The sequence below is a fragment of the Carcharhinus amblyrhynchos genome, chromosome 4 (genome assembly GCF_965287045.1).
Source record: "Carcharhinus amblyrhynchos chromosome 4, sCarAmb.v2.hapA, whole genome shotgun sequence".
Taxonomy (NCBI): Eukaryota; Metazoa; Chordata; class Chondrichthyes; order Carcharhiniformes; family Carcharhinidae; genus Carcharhinus; species Carcharhinus amblyrhynchos.
The window spans coordinates 57,118,705-57,136,714 of NC_137327.1; the positions used below are offsets into that span (position 1 = coordinate 57,118,705).

Sequence of the window (18,010 nt, forward strand, 5' to 3'; positions counted from 1 at the left end):
TAGAAGTAGAATTAGGCCATTTGGCTTATCAAGTCTGATCCACCATTCAATCATTGCTGATAATTTTCCCAACCCCATTCTCCCACCTTTTCCCCTTAACCCTTGACCCCCATGCCAATCAAGAATCTATCTATCTCTGTCTTAAATAGACTCAATGACCTGGCCTCCATGGCCTTCTGTGGCAATGAATTCCATAGATTCATCACATTCTGGCTGATAAAATGGCTTGCAGTGGTTCAAGAAGGCAGCTCAGCACCATTTTCTCAAGATACTGCTCCTTATATCTCTTGGCCTCCATATTTGGGCAATGGGATATTGCTAGAGCTGAGATCTCAGCCAAAGCAATTCATGAAAATTATTTGCTGACTCGTGTTGAAAGCACTGCCATGCAAGTACCTGAATCGAATTGAGTGGAGTGGAGGAATGGGCTTGTCTACGATGCACCCTATCATCAGTCGGCCTACTGACATCCATTTGCTAAACTCATTTGGAAAGAATGGTCATTTAGCTGTAGTGCGGAGATTGGCTAGCGCTTTGAAACCCATTCCTGACCCTCTCACAGGAGGATCAGCACCTTCCAAGTATGAGTGAGATTCAGTGAAATAGAATCTCACCTGACAGAGTGTTCTTCCAGTTTGTGGCCTATTGGTTTTTTAGAGACAGGAAGCCCTCCCACTTCTTGCACTGACCTCCGCGGCTGTGCTTGGTAGTAACATTGTTTCCTGGTGTGTCTCTCTATCAAGTTCTCCTATTGTTGAATGGAGCTTGTTCATTCTTCTCCAGTGCCCTCCTCCTAACTCACCCACCCGCCTCTCCTCAGCTGATCTATCGTATGGCTGTCATTGTTTCAGCTTCAGTCAGATTACAGACCAACAGGAAACAAGGCTGAATGCTTTGATTATGTGCCAACAGCCCTGTGTCAACTGTGGGCTTGGATGTGAGAAATGGGCACCAGACAGTCTGTGATGTGAGGTTCCCATCCCCCTCGCTCAATGACACTGGCAGTCAGTGGAGCTGCTGAACCACACAGGCAGAAACACTTTGATGCTTTTATTTACGCTGAGCCTTGGCTCGTGCCCTGGGGCAGGGGAGGGAGGGGACAATAATGAACCTTATTACTCTGGGTATGTGAGGGGGAAACTCATCCAGGATTCCTGCAACTGATATCTCGGCAATGAACCCCATTGGTAAGTGCACATCAGGCTCTATTGTGGTGCCCTCTATGGCCAAATAGTCTGCAACACAGTTGAGCTAGCACATTATAAATGGGCATCAGTTTTCCTACAATTTTGAAATTCAAACTTTGTGTCACCTGGCCACCTCTTCTAAATTGGTCTCATTCCCTCTCCCATCCCTTTCAAACTTGCCTGCTTCATCCTACAGTAAAGGCCTTGACCCTTCACACTGATTCGATGCATGGGAAAATGAGTCAGTGCCTTCAGGAAGGGAGGAAACTAGAGAGAAATAATCATATGGAAATTAAAAGAAACATGTCCAGATGCGAACACATAAGAAAAGGAAAAATGAGAGGATGTTAGTTATTCAGAATTATTTTTAAATTAGGTTTTGAAAGACCCAACACGATTTCCTGTCTGTTGAGGTAACTGTGGATGGTAAACTATTGTTCCTATAGCTTTAGAGGTTTTTGTTTGCTAGTTTAAATCTTCAGATGTTTTTGTGTTTTGGACCTAGGCCTCCGAAAGCTGTTAAAATGCTTGTATTAATCACATTTTAACTCTTAGCCTGTTTATCAGACCAAAGGACAATGCTTTCTCTAGGGATTTGCTTGGTGGAGATCGCAACAACTCAGCTTGTTTATTTTGGGCTTCCATCTCTGGAATATTGGAGCATTAAGATCAGGTTTGAGTACCTGATTTACACCTAGTGAGGGATTTCTGCCTTGCCAGAAGGATCCATCATTCCGACAAGGTGTTAAATCACAATCCTGTCTGCCTACTTGGGTGAATGGTAAAGATCACAGAACACAGAAGATATGTAGAGCTATTATAGCACAGAAGGAGCTCATTCTGCCCTTCGATATCGTGCCAGCTCTCTGTCACACAATCCAGTTAATCCCATTCCCTCACTGTGTAATGGTGAGGTTATTTCCCACAACTGCCTGCCCAGTTTCCTTTTGAAATCATTGATTGCCTTCACCTCCACAGACACACTGGTAGTCAGTGATTCAAGGTTATGTCCACTCACTGCATATAAATACAACCCCCTTATATCTCCCTCACATCTCACGTCCAAAAGCTTAAATCTGGGTTCCCGAGTACTTCTATGATCAGCCATTGGGAACAGTTTTTCCTTGCCAACTTTATCCAAACCTGTCATAATTTTGTATGCCTTCCTCTATCGCATCATCCCTGAATCTGCCCAGTCACAGTTCCTAGCTTCTTACCATTGGAAAATACACTGACCTGTCTTTCCTTGACATCAGTTGTGTCTCAGTGGCTAGCAGTCTCAGCTCTGGGTCAGAAGGTTATGCGTTCGAGTCCCACTCCGGAAATGTAGAACCATAGAATCCCTACAGCGCAAAAAGAGGCCATTTTGACCATTGAATCTGCACCTACTCTCAGAAAGCATCCCACTCAGGCCTTCCCTCTGTCCTATCCCCATAACCCCATGCACTGCCCATGGCCAATCCACCTAACCTGCACATCTTTGAACTGTGGGTGGAAACTGGAGCACCACGCACACACCGGGCGAGTGTGCAAACTCCACACAGACATTCACCCAAGGCCAGAATCAAACCCAGGTCCCTGGCACTGTGAGGATGCGCTAACTTGTTTGAAAAAAAGCAGACTGGCACGTCAATACTGAGGGATTACCACAAAGTCCAAGAGTCAGTACTGAAGGAGCACATCTTTGTCAGAGAGTCGGTACTGATGAACAAAAGAACAAAGAACAACCCAGCACGGGAAACAGGCCCTTCGGCCCAACGAGCCCGTGCCGCCGCATCACCCTACACCTATTTTACCCTGCATGTCTACGAATGGGACCCTACTCAGTCAGATTCAGGGAAGAAATCGTGTCAATTTGGTGGAAACCGATTAGCCTAAGAGCACATCTTTGGGGTGTGGGAGGAAACCGGAGCGCCCGGAGGAAACCCACGCAACCACAGGGAGAATGCGCAAACTCCCAGCATGCAATGAAGCATTGCATTGTTTGAGTGTCAGTCCTGAGGGGGCACTGCACATTCGGAAGGTCATAACTAAGGGAGTGTCACACAGTTGGAGGGTCAGTCCTGAGGAAGCACTACATTGCTGGAGAGTAAGTATTGAGGGAGTGCTGCACTGTCGAGGGGTCAGTTCTGAGGGAACAATACACTGTTGGAGGGTCAGTCCTGTGGGAGCATCAAAGAGTCAGAGTCAGTACTGAGGGAGCACTGTATTGTCGGACAGTCAGTACTGAGGGAGCACTGTATTGTCGGAGAGTCAGTACTGAGGGAGCACTGTATTGTCGGAGAGTCAGTACTGAGGGAGCACTGCATTATCGGACAGTCAGTACTAAGGGAGCACTGCATTATTGGAGAGTTAGTACTGAGGGAGCACTGTATTGTTGAAGAACCAATACTGAGGGGGTGTTGCAGTGTTAGTGTGACAGCAGTGAAAGTGCGCTACTCTGTCATTGGGTCAGTACTGAGAGACTGCTACACTCAGGGGAGTGTGAAGGGAGAGACATTGCCTATAATCCAGAGTTACATCGAAACTTGTAACTGTCTAAAAGAGAGACATTAAAAATGCAAAGCACTGAATATTAAAATGATGGCTGCCAGAGACAGACAAACTCAAAACCTCTTGGAAATAAAAAATGGGTGAAATATTTCAAGACAAGGCTGCCCAGCCACTTCAGAGAGATTGCAAGAGACATAGGTGGTGTCAAGGAAGTTTTCTGCAGAGGGAACAGGCTGAAGGTTGCTCTCTCTCTTTTGGAATAAGCGTGTTGCCCAAGACGCCAACACTACCAGAAACATACTAACAAACTGAGACCTCGTAACAATTACAATACCCTGTACATTAGACTGCTTCCAAAAATAAGCTAACAGATAGTAGGTGAATAGGTGTCACTTTTGATAAGTGTTGGATACATATTAAGCAAAATATCAAAACAAAAGCTGTTCGTGGAACTCAAGGGTCTCAAGCTGCACAGGGGTTTAAGGAAAATTGCACAATTGTCCTTTGGTTACTTTACATTGTTATATTTTTGGTGCATGAGGTTCTGGGCACTTGGTACAATGGAATGATGACTGAATGTTGCAGTACGGCTTGGCTTGTGATGACCTTGAAGAGTGATGATATATTTGTTCTGCTTTTGCAAGAAAGAAAGACTTGCTCTATCTGCTCGCTCTGGCTAATCAGAATAATCATTCAAGTATTTCAAATGTAAAAGAGATCCTTCTATTTTTAGAAAGGAGGAATATTTTTGAAACCATTGTCCACTCTGATTTTTCAGATGCCATGTGGCCAGAGTTCGAGAAAGCGGAAAAGTTGGCCCGTGGAGCTGCATTAAAATGGGCCTCAGGAATCTTTTACCACCCAGATCAACTGGAGAGACTGGGCCAGTATCGCAAGAGGGAGACGCAAAGGACATCCTCTGTTCAGTCCAGATTAAAGGCAAGTATCTAACAGAACTGAAAGAGAGTGTGGAGTTAGCTGATATCCAACCCATTCCAACCTGGGCTCCAGAACTCAGTTGAGCTTCTGAAAAGTCATTCCCTTTTTCAGACCTGGGGAATTGGGCCCATTCTGACTCCTTCAAAGAATCAGTGTTTGCTGACTGCGCTGACAGTGAAATCTATGTTGCTGAGTATGTGAATGTGAGAGTGAGTATGAGAATGAGTATGTTTGTTAAAGTGAGTGAATGTGATAGTGAAAGTAAATGACAGTGAGAGTGAAACAGTGAGTGTGAGTGAATGTAGGAATGAGAGAGAGTGCAAATGTGTATGAGAGTGAAAGTAAGTGAGTGTGAGAGTGTAAGAGTGTGAGAGCGAGTGAGAGAGTCTGAATGCAAGAGTGAATGTGAGAGTGTGTTTGAGGCTGAGTATGTATGTGAGTGTAAGAATGAGTATGTGTGTGAGTTTAAGAGTAAATGAGTGTGAGAGTGTGTGAGACAGTCATTGACCGTATCTTTGAGAATGAATGTGTGAATGTAAGAGTGAGTCTGAGAGTGTTTGTGAGAGTGAGTGAATGTGAGACTGAAAGTCTGTGTGTGAGCGAGTCTGTGAGTGAATGTTTATGTGAGAGAGTCTGCGAGTAACTGTGTGTCATTGCTTGTGTGTGTGAGAGAGAGTGTTGGTGAAATCTTACCAAAGAGTGGCAAGGTGTTGTTACTGGCAAGAAAACTGATACTTTCTCTTCAGCAAACTAGTCAGCTTTCTCTCCAAATTCTGCCACTCTGTCAAAAAAGCAAGGGGGTGTGAATCACTCTGACATAGAGGTGGTCAGGACTTAAACATGCCAGCTGCTTAGAAATCAGGGCACCATCTTTAAAGGGTGCCCCAAAAATCCAATAAACCTTCCCCCAACCACCAACCTCCCATCTTCACACACACAATCACCAGCATCTGGCAGTCCAATATGCTTGTCAGACTCTTCCCGGCCCACAAGCATAGAAGCAGTAAATCCGCCTCCATGAGGCTCCCACTGGGACACACCCCTTGGCACAGGTTGGCACTGCCAGGGTGGTACTGCCTGCCCTGTCCCTCTCCCTGAAGATGATACTTACCTTTATGCCCCAGGGAGACCCTGCACTGACATGGTGTCACAGTGTGGTGTCAATATATGGTGGGGGGTCAAGATATGGCAGGGGGAGATGGGTTAATAGCATTGAAATGCATGCTAATACATGCAAAGGATGTTCATGACCGCTATGGGGCAAGGGGCGGGGAATATCCAAAGTCACGTTCTCACCAGCGAGAACAGCGACTTCTGAATCTTGAGCTCCCACTGGCAAACTAGCAGACAGCAAGTGGGAACCCAAGATTTCCTTCATTGTGTATGAGTGTGTGATTATGTATAGGAGAGAGAGTGTGAGAGAGTGTGTGTGTGTGTGTGTGTGTGTGTGTGTATGCATACATGTGTGTGAATGGGATTATGAGAGAGTCTGTGAGTGACTGAGTGTATCTGTGTTTGTATAAGTGAGAGAGTGTACACGTGTGAGTGTATTAGTGAAAGCATGATTTTGTGTGTGAGAGTGTTTGTGAATCTGTATGTGAGTGAGTTTATGTAAGAGTGTGTGTGAGTGTGTGAGTGCATGCATGTGTAAGAGTAAGTGTATGGGAAAATGTATATGTGAGTGTGTAAATATATGTGAGTGTGGTTGTTTGTGTATGTGAGAGACAGTGTGGGCCTGATTTTACCATTGCGACGGGCGCAAAAAAGTGGTAAAGTTGGGCGTGAGCCATTAACGCAATCTGTGCCTGCGTCTGCGCAGATGCCCATTTTACCAAGATCCGAAAATAGTCACAATCCGATTTGCACCCGAAATGGCGCAACGACAATTTAAATGCATTTGCATGATGTTCTCTGCACTGAAAGTGAAACAGCAGTGCCTGCAAACACCCTAATGACACCACTATCAGGAGATTAGCTCTTAAAGCAACCATGCAACTTCTTAAATATATAACATCCCTCCCCCTTTATTTCTGTGGTCATAATGACAAATCACTATGTTGTTATATAATCAGATTAATAATCTTCCAGACACGGTACTATGCATCATTAATCATTATACACAGTCAATAAGAAAGTCAATCAGGAAGACGTGTATTCCTCTTTGGTTGTATATGATGTTTGGGAATTAGGCTGTCCTTGACCCTAGAAGGATAATTTGGAACTTCAGTAGACACCTCTTGGAACTAATTCTGCATCATTCTCACATGGTATAATAGCATAGAAACAACCACCAGGCAATTCAGATTCAAGTAAGTCTTCTGCACTAATATTCACAATACTAGGGACCAAAGAAGTGGGACTTCTGGAAATGATTCTAAGAAATCATTTGAAGGTGACAATTGCTCAGCGTGATGTTGCCAAACTAGTTCATCTTTGGTTTAATTGGACCTGTGTTTGTTAAAACAATGGCTGGTCCCCATTTCTCATTCATGGCATGTTAACATTCAATCTCCTTATTGAAATGAGCATTATTTTGCTCTTCTCATCTAGCAACTTAAGATTGTTGTTGACGCTGTACTGTCTCTGAAGTATCTGAGGTAATAATAAATCAAGAATCGTAATGCAAGTGAGTTTTGGATTTAAGATGCCATAAAGCGATTCACATAACATGATAATGAACCTTGCTCTCTTGAAGCTTTTAAAGAACGTTTCATGGATTGTATGAATATTTACGCTAATCCATTGGTTGACGAATGATGGGGGAAGATTTTACAAGCTGCATACCATTTACTTTGAGATAATCCTGAAGCTCTTGTGAAGTTAATTATGAACCATTATTGCTAACAATCTGTTGCAGTTTAGCAAATGTTGCAAAAATTTCATCAAGTTTTCAATGGTTTGTTCAGATTTAGTAAATCTTATATAGCAACTTCTGGCCACTTTGAGTGTACATCATTTATAACTATGAATGTGTAACCCTTAAATAGACCAGCAAAATCAACAGGGAATCGTTGCCATGGCATTTTAGGTCACTCCTAAGGGTAAAAAGGAAATAATAGTGGTACTTATTATCGATACACAGAATTGACATGTTCCACTTTTTCTTCAGACCTAACCATCAAAATGAACTACATACTAATTCCTTCATCCGGACTATACCTGAGTGTTCTTCATATACTTGTTCAAGCACTCTTCCACATAGACTAGGAGAAATGATCACTCCAATTCCCCAAATAGATCTCCACTTGGATGATCAACTCAAGCTTTCTTGACGTATATGTTTTCATATCAGAATGGGCATGAAGCATTCAAGCTATCGTTCCTTTCAATACCATATTTCTCACCTTCCCCATCATGGGATCATTTCTGGTATGTCTGTGAACTTGAGAAGATGTCACAGGCAAATAATCTACTGACGAAAAATAAAGAATAGTAGCAAAACTAGGTGGTGGTATCTGCTCAGTAGGTCAATTTAAGCATGATAATGCATCAGCATTAGCATGGCAGTCTGATTGATGATTCTTTATATCATAGGAGTTTGCAGATAAGATCAGTGATCATCGTTGGAATCACCTACAATGATACAGACCAAAAATAGTAGTTAAGGGTTGATGATCAGTCGATAATGTGAAGTGACAGTCAAGTAAATAATGAAACCTTTGTATGCCAAAAATTATACTTAATGCTCCTTTTTCTAGCTGAGATAGACGTTAGATCCAGCACTAGCCAGAGTTATGATACATGAAACCATAAGGTAAAGCGTCACCAGTAAATAGTGATGGTAGCTTTGGATTAAAATGAACCAATATTTAGACTTTTGCAAAGCATCTTTAACATCATTGTATGCTTTCTCACAATCTGTTGTCCAATCCCATGACTGTTTCACACATAGTAAATTACGCAATGGTTTCAATAATATAGCTAAGTTAAAAACAAACTTACCATAATTGTCTAGGAACAACTTCAATTAACGGTTGCAATGCTTATAAAATAATTTTTTTTTGGTGTTTTATATAGGCCTTTACTATCAATGGACTGATGTTTGGGAGGTCACATTTTTCTTTCTTGATATGAAGGCCATGTGCTTGAAGAGTTCCAATGGTGTTCACTGAACCTTGTAATTAAAATATCACTGAGATAACTGGACATCGATCTTTGGAATTAGGGCTGGTACAGATGTTATTCCAAAAGGCAACCTGTTATAACAAAAAAGACCTTTTATGTGTAACAATAGTAATTAATGGTTGTGATTCAGCAGACACATTTATCTGTAAATACACTTGCAAAAGATCAAGTTTGCTGAATTTCTGCCCACCTGATAACCGAGCAAACAAAATCTTCAATTAAAGGAAGGCAATATTGACCAACACATAACACCGGATTTATGGTTGTTTTAAAATCACCACAAATATGAACCGAACAATCTGATTTCATGATAGGTAGCCCGGTCACTCATTGTAACTCTTTCTAACACACCAATGTTAACAAGTTGTACTAATTTTTTTTTTGACCTTAGCACAAATTTGAAATGGCACCGGTCTTGCTTTGAAACTTTTTGGTTGACTTCTCTTGAACTCTCTTCATCAGCCAAGTGTTGACCAATCTGTTGACAGCACTCCAGTTAAGCTTTATTTTCTCCAATTATAATCTCCATAATGGAGCTGGAAAATTACCGCAGATGTGATGGAAAGGCAACTCTACTATCTGCCCACTGAGCTCTACGTTGACCATGATGTAACCTTTAAATGATACGATCACTTCTGTGTATCTCCTTAAAATCACATCAGCTTGTTTTAAGAGATTTTGTTTCAGCTTTTGCTAGTCTGCAGTCTTAGGAATTAAAGATACAGCAGCACCAGTATCAATCTCCATCCTAATAGATTGTCCACATAACTTCAGAATCACCCAGAATCTATGTGATTCACCATGTATGGATAAGTACTTCAGCCGGAGTTCTTCATCATATTTCTGGACATTTTCTTCTTTATGGTTCTTTTCTTCCATGTTGTATGTTTTTTTACTTTTTTTTATAGAAAGCAATTTGTTCTTCTTCTTGAATATATCCAAATTCCTCTTCTGAGTATTATTCTCAAGGGAAGCTGTCTTGCCCAACAAGTTTTTGCAATGTGAGCCATTTTGCCACAATTGTTAAATTGACTACCCTTGCTCCATCATTCATTCAGTGTTTAAACCATTTTGACATACCTGGTTGTTCTTTTGAGTCCTTACGGGCAGTTACCAACTTGTGGATCTGCATTCCTGCACCAAATTGTAAAGGCTCTTTACTAGCCAGTTTCATCAACACTGCAATTTCTACTGCTGTCTTTAAAGCCAAGGCATGTTCAGTAAGCAATTTTCTTTGGATAGCCTCATTGTGGCATCTATCTGAAGAAAATCTTTTAATGACCAATGACCAAACTCACATTGTGGCAGCCTTTTTAATTTGTCAAAAACTCAGCAATACTTTTGCTTTCCAATTGATTCCTTTGGTGGAACCTGAGCCGTTGCGCAATAATTGATGGCTTTGGAGAGTGATGCCCTTCAAGGATCTTTGTCAAGTCATCAAAGGCGTTGGTTCCTGGCTTTGCTGGATGAATCATATTCTGTAGCAAATTGAAGGTTTTACTCTCTATTGTACTGAGAAAAACTGGTAACAGCAACCTATTTGCAGTTTTATTCACTAGTACATGAAGTCAGAAGAGATAAGTAAGGCATTGAATGACTACTTTTCTTCAGTGTTCACTAAGGAGAGGGGCCATGTTTTTGAGGATGAGTGTGTGATACAGGCTGATAGGATGGAGGAGGTAGATGTTCGAAGGGAAGATGTATTAGCAATTTTGAAAAACCTGAGGGTTGATAAGGCCCCTGGGCCAGATGGGATACATCCTAGGATACTGTGGGAGGCAAACGATGAGATTGTGGAGCCTTTAGCTTTGATCTTTCGGTCCTCACTATCCACGGGGATTGTGCCAGAGGACTGAAGAGTGGCAAATGTTGTTCCTGTCTTCAAGAAAGGAAATAGGAATGACCCTGGTAATTTTAGGTCACTTAGTCTTACTCTAGTGGTCAGTAAGTTAATGGAAAGTGTCCTGAGAGATAAGATTTATGACCATTTGGAAAGATGCAGTTTAATCCAGGATAGTCAGCATGGTTTCATGAGGGGTAAGTCCTGCCTTACAAATTTGATTGAATTCTTTGAGGAGGTAATTAAGTGTGTAGACGAAGGTAGACCAGTTGTATACATGGATTTTAATAAGGCATTTGATAAGATTCCCCATAGAACATAGAACACTACAGCGCAGAACAGGCCCTTCGGCCCACGATGTTGTGCCGACCAGTTAAAAAACAATGACCCACTAACCTAATCCAATCCTTTTTCGTCCGTAAACCTATCCACGGATCTCTTAAACGCCCCCAAACTAGGCGCATTTACAACTGCAACAGGCAGGGCATTCCAATCCCTCTGGGTAAAGAACCAAACCCTGACATCTGTCCTATAACTACCCCCCCTTAATTTAAAGCCATGCCCCCTCGTGCTAGCTTTCTCCATCTGAGGAAAAAGGCTATCGCTATCCACCCTATCTAAACCTCTAATCATCTTATATGTTTCAATAAGATCCCCTCTTAGCCGCCTTCTTTCTAGCGAAAACAACCCCAAATCCCTCAGTCTCTCCTCATAGGACCTCCCTTCCATACCAGGCAACATCCTGGTAAACCTCCTCTGCACCCTCTCCAAAGCCTCCACATCCTTCCTGTAATGTGGGGACCAGAACTGCACACAGTACTCCAAGTGCGGCCGCACCAGAGTTGTGTACAGTTGCAACATGATGCTGCGACTCCTAAATTCAATCCCCCTACCAATAAACGTCAAGACACCGTATGCCTTCTTAACAACCCTATCTACTTGATTCCCAACTTTCAGGGATCTATGTACACATACACCTAGATCCCTCTTCATCCACATTATTCAAAGTCCTCCCGTTAGCCCTATACTCGACACATCTGTTATTCCTACCAAAGTGAATTACCTCACACTTCTCCACATTAAACTCCATCCGCCACCTCTCGGCCCAGCTCTGCAACCTGTCCAAGTCTCCCTGCAAACTATGACACCCTTCCTCACAATCTACCACACCTCCGACTTTGGTGTCATCAGCAAATTTACTAATCCACCCAACTATACCCTCATCCAGATCATTAATAAAAATTACAAACAGCAGTGGCCCCAGAACAGATCCCTGAGGCACACCACTCGTAACCGAACTCCATGACGAATATTTACCATCAACCACCACCCTCTGTCTCCTATCTGCTAGCCAATTCCTGATCCAATTTCCTAGATTACCCTCAATCCCATACATCTGCATTTTCTGCAGAAGCCTACCATGGTGAACCTTATCAAACGCCTTACTAAAATTCATATATACGTCAACAGCCTTACCCCCATCCACCTCTTTGGTCACTTTCTCAAAAAACTCAGCAAGGTTAGTAAGGCACGACCTACCCGCTACAAAACCATGCTGACTATCTCCAATCAATTCATTACTCTCCAAATAACTATAAATCCTATCCCTAATAATTTTTTCTAAAACCTTGCCCACAACAGAAGTAAGACTCACCGGTCTATAATTCCCGGGGAAGTCTCTGTTCCCCTTCTTAAACAATGGGACAACATTCGCTATCCTCCAATCTTCCGGTACTATACCAGAGACCAACGACTCATGAAGAAAGTAAGGAGGTTTGGGATGGAGGGAAATCTGGCCAATTGGATAAGTAACTGGCTGTTTCACAGAAAGACAGAGGGTGGTGGTGGAGGGAAAATTTTCAGACTGGAGGCCAGTTACCAGCGGTGTACCACAGGGGTCAGTGCTGGGTCCTCTGCTATTGGTGATCTTTATCAATGACTTGGAAGAGGGAACTGAAGGGTGGATTAGTAAATTTGCTGATGACACCAAGATTGGTGGAATAGTGGATGAGGTGGAGGGCTCTTGCAGGCTGCAAAGAGACATTGATAGGATGCAGAGCTGGGCCAAAAAGTGGCAGATGGAGTTTAACCCTGATAAGTGCGAGGTGATTCATTTTGGGAGGACAAACTTGAATACGGATTATAGGGTCAATGGCAGGGTTCTGAGGAATGTGGAGGAGCAGAGAGATCTTGGGGTCATATCCACAGATTCCTGAAGGTTGCCACTCAAATGGATAGAGCCGTGAAGAAGACTAATAGTGTGTTAGCATATATTAACACGGGGTTTAAGTTTAAGAGCCTTCTGGTTATGCTGCAACTATACCGGATCTTGGTGAGACCGCATTTGGAATATTGTGTGCAGTTCTGGTTACCTCACTATAAGAAGGATATGGAAGCATTGGAGAGAGTGCAGAAGAGATTTACCAGGATGCTGCCTGGTTTGGAGGGTAGGTCTTATGAGGTAAGGTTGAGGGAGCTGGGGCTTTTCTCTTTAGAGCGGAGGAGGATGAGAGGCGACTTAATAGAGGTTTAGGAGATGATGAGGGAGATAGATAGAGTGGACGTGCAGAGACTATTTCCTCGGGTGGATGCAGCTGTTATTATGGGGCATAACTATAAGATTCATGGTGGGAGGTAGAGGAAGGATGTCCGAGGCAGATTCTTTATTCATAGAGTGGTTGGGGTGTGGAATGCACTGTCTGCTGTGATAGTGGAGTCGGACACTTTAGGAACTTTCAAGTGGTTATTTGATAGGCACATGGAGCACACCAGAATGACAGGGAGTGGGATAGCTTGACCTTGGGTTTGGACGTAGCTCGGCATAACATTGAGGGCCGAAGGGCCTGTACTGTGCTGTACTGTTCTATGTTCTATGCACAAAGCACTGAAACAGCTCTGCATAGGGACACCATGATTCAACTACTTTACTGGAAGGGCCCGTGGATCTTAATTGACCCTTTATTTCTTTTGCAGGCACTAGTGACTCAAGACTGCTCAGTATATATTTTTATTTACTGTCTTCCCAGTCTTCCCTTTTTATCTTGGAAACCATTGTTTTGACCTTTTTCAAATGACTCCAGCTATACAGCAAAGCATCCACTTTGCAGATATGGCAGATACTGCCTGGAATCTCACCCCTTTCTGATCGGAGAAACCCCCTCTTTAAAACCACACAGAGCCATTTTTTCTACTTGTCTTCCAGCACTGGCACTTCAGTCTTTAATCCTGTTGTTGCTTTTCCCTAGCATTCTAATATTCAAAGTGTTTTTTTCCTTCTACTTAGGATTCTGAATGTTCTTGTTGAAACAAAATCCCAACTCACCTCCAATTTTCTTTCTGTAATGTCTTAACTGTGTTAGGAGTTGTGGGCTTTACACAGAGAGAAAAGACTTTGTTTGCACATGTAGATTCAAACTAACAGATAAGATTTTATTGAAAAAGATGTTCCCTGCACTGCATAGAGTACAAAATTGAAAGTGAAACAGCAGCCTCTGCAAACACCCTAATGACATCAAATTCGGATCACATGAACCGTTCTTAAAGCAACCATGCAACCCTTTAAGTATATAGCCGTGTGTGCATTTAGATGTGTTTGTGAGTTTGTGAGTGCGTGTATGGAAATGAACTGAACCAGGACTGGGCTCTGATGCTCCAATGAACAAATCGACCAAGAATACTCCCAGTACCTAAGCTCACTCATGAAGAATTGCTCACTGGTGGAAAACAATGAGAACAGTTAAAACAAATATTTCATAGTGAACAACAAGCCAAGTACTCCTGTTACTTTCAGTACCAAGTATAAGGGGTGCTCATCATCAGAAAGCTTCCGAGTGTAAACTTGATCATCTTTCTCGACCCGTTCAAACAGAGCGAATTTGCGGGGATTATCCACCCACCATGAATTTGTTGAGGAGTGTTTTGATCATGAGGAATAACATACTCAAGCAGCCTGAGATTGGTGGAACATTGCAGTTCAGGGAGGTCTCAAGCTCAATCATTCTCTGTATCCAACTAATTGCTTTCATCCAACATGATGATGGGGCTTAATGAGCATTGGGTCAGGGACAAGAAAGACAGGGCAAGAATTCATATCCCACTTCTGGCCCTGATGGGAAGTATAGCCATCAAGCCAGAGAGTCAGTTATTGCCTAGAAGGAGCCCTTTTGATGCATCGCGTCTATGCAGGATTTTGTGAAGCAGTCCTGTCAGTCCTATTCCCCATTCTCTCCCCATAGCTCTGTAAGTTTATTTCCTTCAAGTGCCCACCCAGTTTCCTTTTGAAATCATTCATCATTCCTGCTTCTATCACCCTCATATCCAGCGAGTTACAAGTTATTGTTACACTCACCAATCACTAATGGGAACAGGTTTTCCTTTGCCAGGATTCAGTAGCCCCACCCAGGCATGACCGCACATCCCACCAAACCACCACCACCCCTCCCTCCCCCACTGACTTCCCGTTTAAGGGAAACAACCTAATCTATCTAACCTAAACTTGTAACTAAACTCACAGTCCCACCATCAGTGGAGACATGTTGGTAAAACTCTTGAACCCTTTCAAGAACAGAAATGGTATTGCTTTAATTAATAAGCATGCAAATTGGGTCAACTACTCAGTGAGGCATCCATCAGTGCCTTTGGGAAAAAGGAAGATAATTGCTTTAAAAAGGTGTTAATACTCCAATTAAGAGCAAAAGCAGTTACTGTATCATTGCTTTAGTCCCTTTGGTATCATTGAGTGGAAGAAGCTGGTCTGAAAACTCTGTAGCCATGGAGATGTTCAGACTGTCACAGTACTGAGAGGTCAGCTTAAGAAATGCTTGGCCTGCCCCCTCGCACTGTGATCTCTGACCTTTGACCTGGTTTGCTGCCGACCGTACAGCTTGAATCCAGGGATCAGGAATGTGAGTTTTCAAGTCTCATATTAATAAGGTAAATCTATTCTGCAAAAAAAAGTATTTTAAATATTTCCACAGGAAGGATGTCTCAGCAAACAACATCCCGACACCTCCTGGCTATTAATGGAAAAATGAATCCAAATCTCTCCAATGTCAAGATACGAACATACTTATGAGTTAGGAATAGGAGTAGGCCATTCAGCCCCTTGAGCCTGCTCTGAAACTAATCACTAATTATAAGATATGTTTATAAAGCAGGAATCCAGACAGTTGCTATATTTAGACGTCCTTGGACTATTCTCATTGATGTCAATTCAACCTCCATGAACAAGACTCTTAAGACTTCATTGCTTTCGGAAGGATGTCAAGGCCTTGGAGAGGAAGGCAGAGAAGATTTACTAGAATGGAATGAGGAGTTTCAGTTATGCAGAGAGATTGGAGAAAGTGTGATTATTTTCCTTAAAGCAGAGAAAGTTGAGGAAAAACAGTGGTGCTCAACATTATAAGTGATTTAGGTAGAGAAGATAATGAGAAACTGTTTCCATTGACAGGAGGGTGAGTAACCACAGGATGCAAACTTAGGATCAATGGCAAAAGTGGAGAGAAGTTTTTTTTAACACAAGTTGTTATGACCTGGGATACACTGCAAAAGATTCAATGGTAACTTTCAAAAGAGAATTGTAAATGTATATGCTTGAAAAAAAAACATTTTCTGTATTATAGGGAAGGATCAGGGGAGTAGGACTAATTGCACAGCTATTTTAAAGAGCCACAATAGACATGATGGGCAGAATGGTTTCCTTGTGTGTTGTAAGAATCAGTGACGTTGGAGAGGGGTTTGATGTGTGAATGCCACATAGCCTGAGAGAGCCTGTAGTTTAGACTGCCATTATTTCCTATATTTCCATATTTAATTGTTCTCTATTTGGTCACTTGGTAGTTCAGCTAGTTGAGTACAGTAGGATTGGGCACTGAGGTCAAAAGAGGAATCTTTCAGCCTTTCCATCTTAAGGTCTAAGTGAAGACTGAGATAAATGTTTTTTTCTCTCTCCACAGTCTGCTGTTCAGTCTTATCTGGAAGGGGTTGGAACAGGCCTTGGACAGCTAAGGGCGTCTCTTGATGATGTTAGAAGTGTACGGCACACATTGGTTGATGTCTGTGAAGACTGGCAGACTAAAGTCAATGGATTTGAAGGCTTGGAGCAGCTCAGCAGCCTAGTTTCTGATCATGTCCAGTTGGCCACTGCGGTACATAATCTGCGACAAGTGTTCTCAGGTAAGGAGTACTGTTATCTGAACTGTTTACAATGTCCGTGTTACTGTCTAATTAATTCTCCTGTATCAGGGAATACCACACATACATTTTCCGATGGGGGTGAATTCCAATGAGAAGGCCCACTGTCTGAGGCTGAGGAGGAGGTCAGAGACTGGGACTTCTGTGGCTAGTAACTCACCTCCTGATTCCCCAAAGCTGTCCATCATCTACAAGGCAGACATCAGGAGTGTGATGGAATACCCTCCATTTGTCTGAATAGGTGCAGCTTGCACAACACTCAGGAAACTCAAAACTATCCAGAATAAAGTAGCACACTTGATTGGTACCCCTTCCACAAACATTTATTCCCTGCATCACTGATGAGCAATGGCAGCCATGTGTACCATCTACAAGACGCACTGCAGCAACTCACCAAAGTTCCTCGGATAGCACCTTCCAAACTCATGGCTGCTACCCTTGAGAATGACAAGGGCAGCAGATACCTTAAAACACCACTGCCTGCAAATTTCTGTCCAAGTCACTCACTTGGAGGTTGGATGCAGGGGAGTTGGAGAATAAAAGTGAAGGCCAGGTTTAGGGTGGAGAGCATGAGAGTAAATGACAAAGGAGATAATCGATGCCAGCCTTTCATCATGTAAGACAATGGTTTGCACTGGGTTGTCAAACCTGCGTTAAACATTACCTGCCCGCTCTAATCTAGCAATCTCTGCTGTACCTGCTGCAGAGGAAGACAATGGATTGAGAAGGTGCACAATTCACTGGCTTTTTTTCTCTCAGTCCTCTCCTGCTCACCTCTTCCAAAGATCTTGTGAACAGCCAACATCTAGAGATCATGGCCATTAAAGAGTGTCTCTTGGTGGTCAGTATCAATGATACATCTCAATATCGCACTAGCAGGTGTCCTTGTAGCAAAGGTATGGATGTCCATATTATCATGAGCCAGTGGCCCGTTCAATATAGATATGGATATACAACCATCATCCATCCGATGAACTAAGCACGGACACTATTGGCTTAGCAATGAGTGTGTGCTTATGAAATTAGCACATTCCAGGACCTCTGTGTTAGTGACCTTGTCCTGTCAAGAGATACTGGAATATGCCTGAGATACTGAAGATGAAAACTTAAATCTCTAGTCCTTCTGACTATATGTTGCCCAAGTTTCAATACTGCAGAATAGAATGCAGGCTTGGTAAACTCACAGTTTGGCATTCTGAGTCAGGCTGCTACTGTTCCACAATTTCTTATTCAA

General features: G+C 42.7%; 1 protein-coding gene across 1 annotated transcript in view; it reads left to right on the forward strand.

Annotated features, from left to right (window-relative positions):
- Window positions 1-4,463: 4,463 nt before the first annotated feature.
- exoc3l1 (exocyst complex component 3-like 1) overlaps window positions 4,464-18,010 on the forward strand; it is a 73,591-nt gene continuing 60,044 nt past the window's right edge. Inside the window, exons 1-2 of the mRNA XM_080188146.1 lie at window positions 4,464-4,619; window positions 16,539-16,758. Coding sequence (XP_080044272.1) covers window positions 4,464-4,619; window positions 16,539-16,758 — 376 coding nt within the window. The remainder of the gene's footprint in view (window positions 4,620-16,538; window positions 16,759-18,010) is intronic.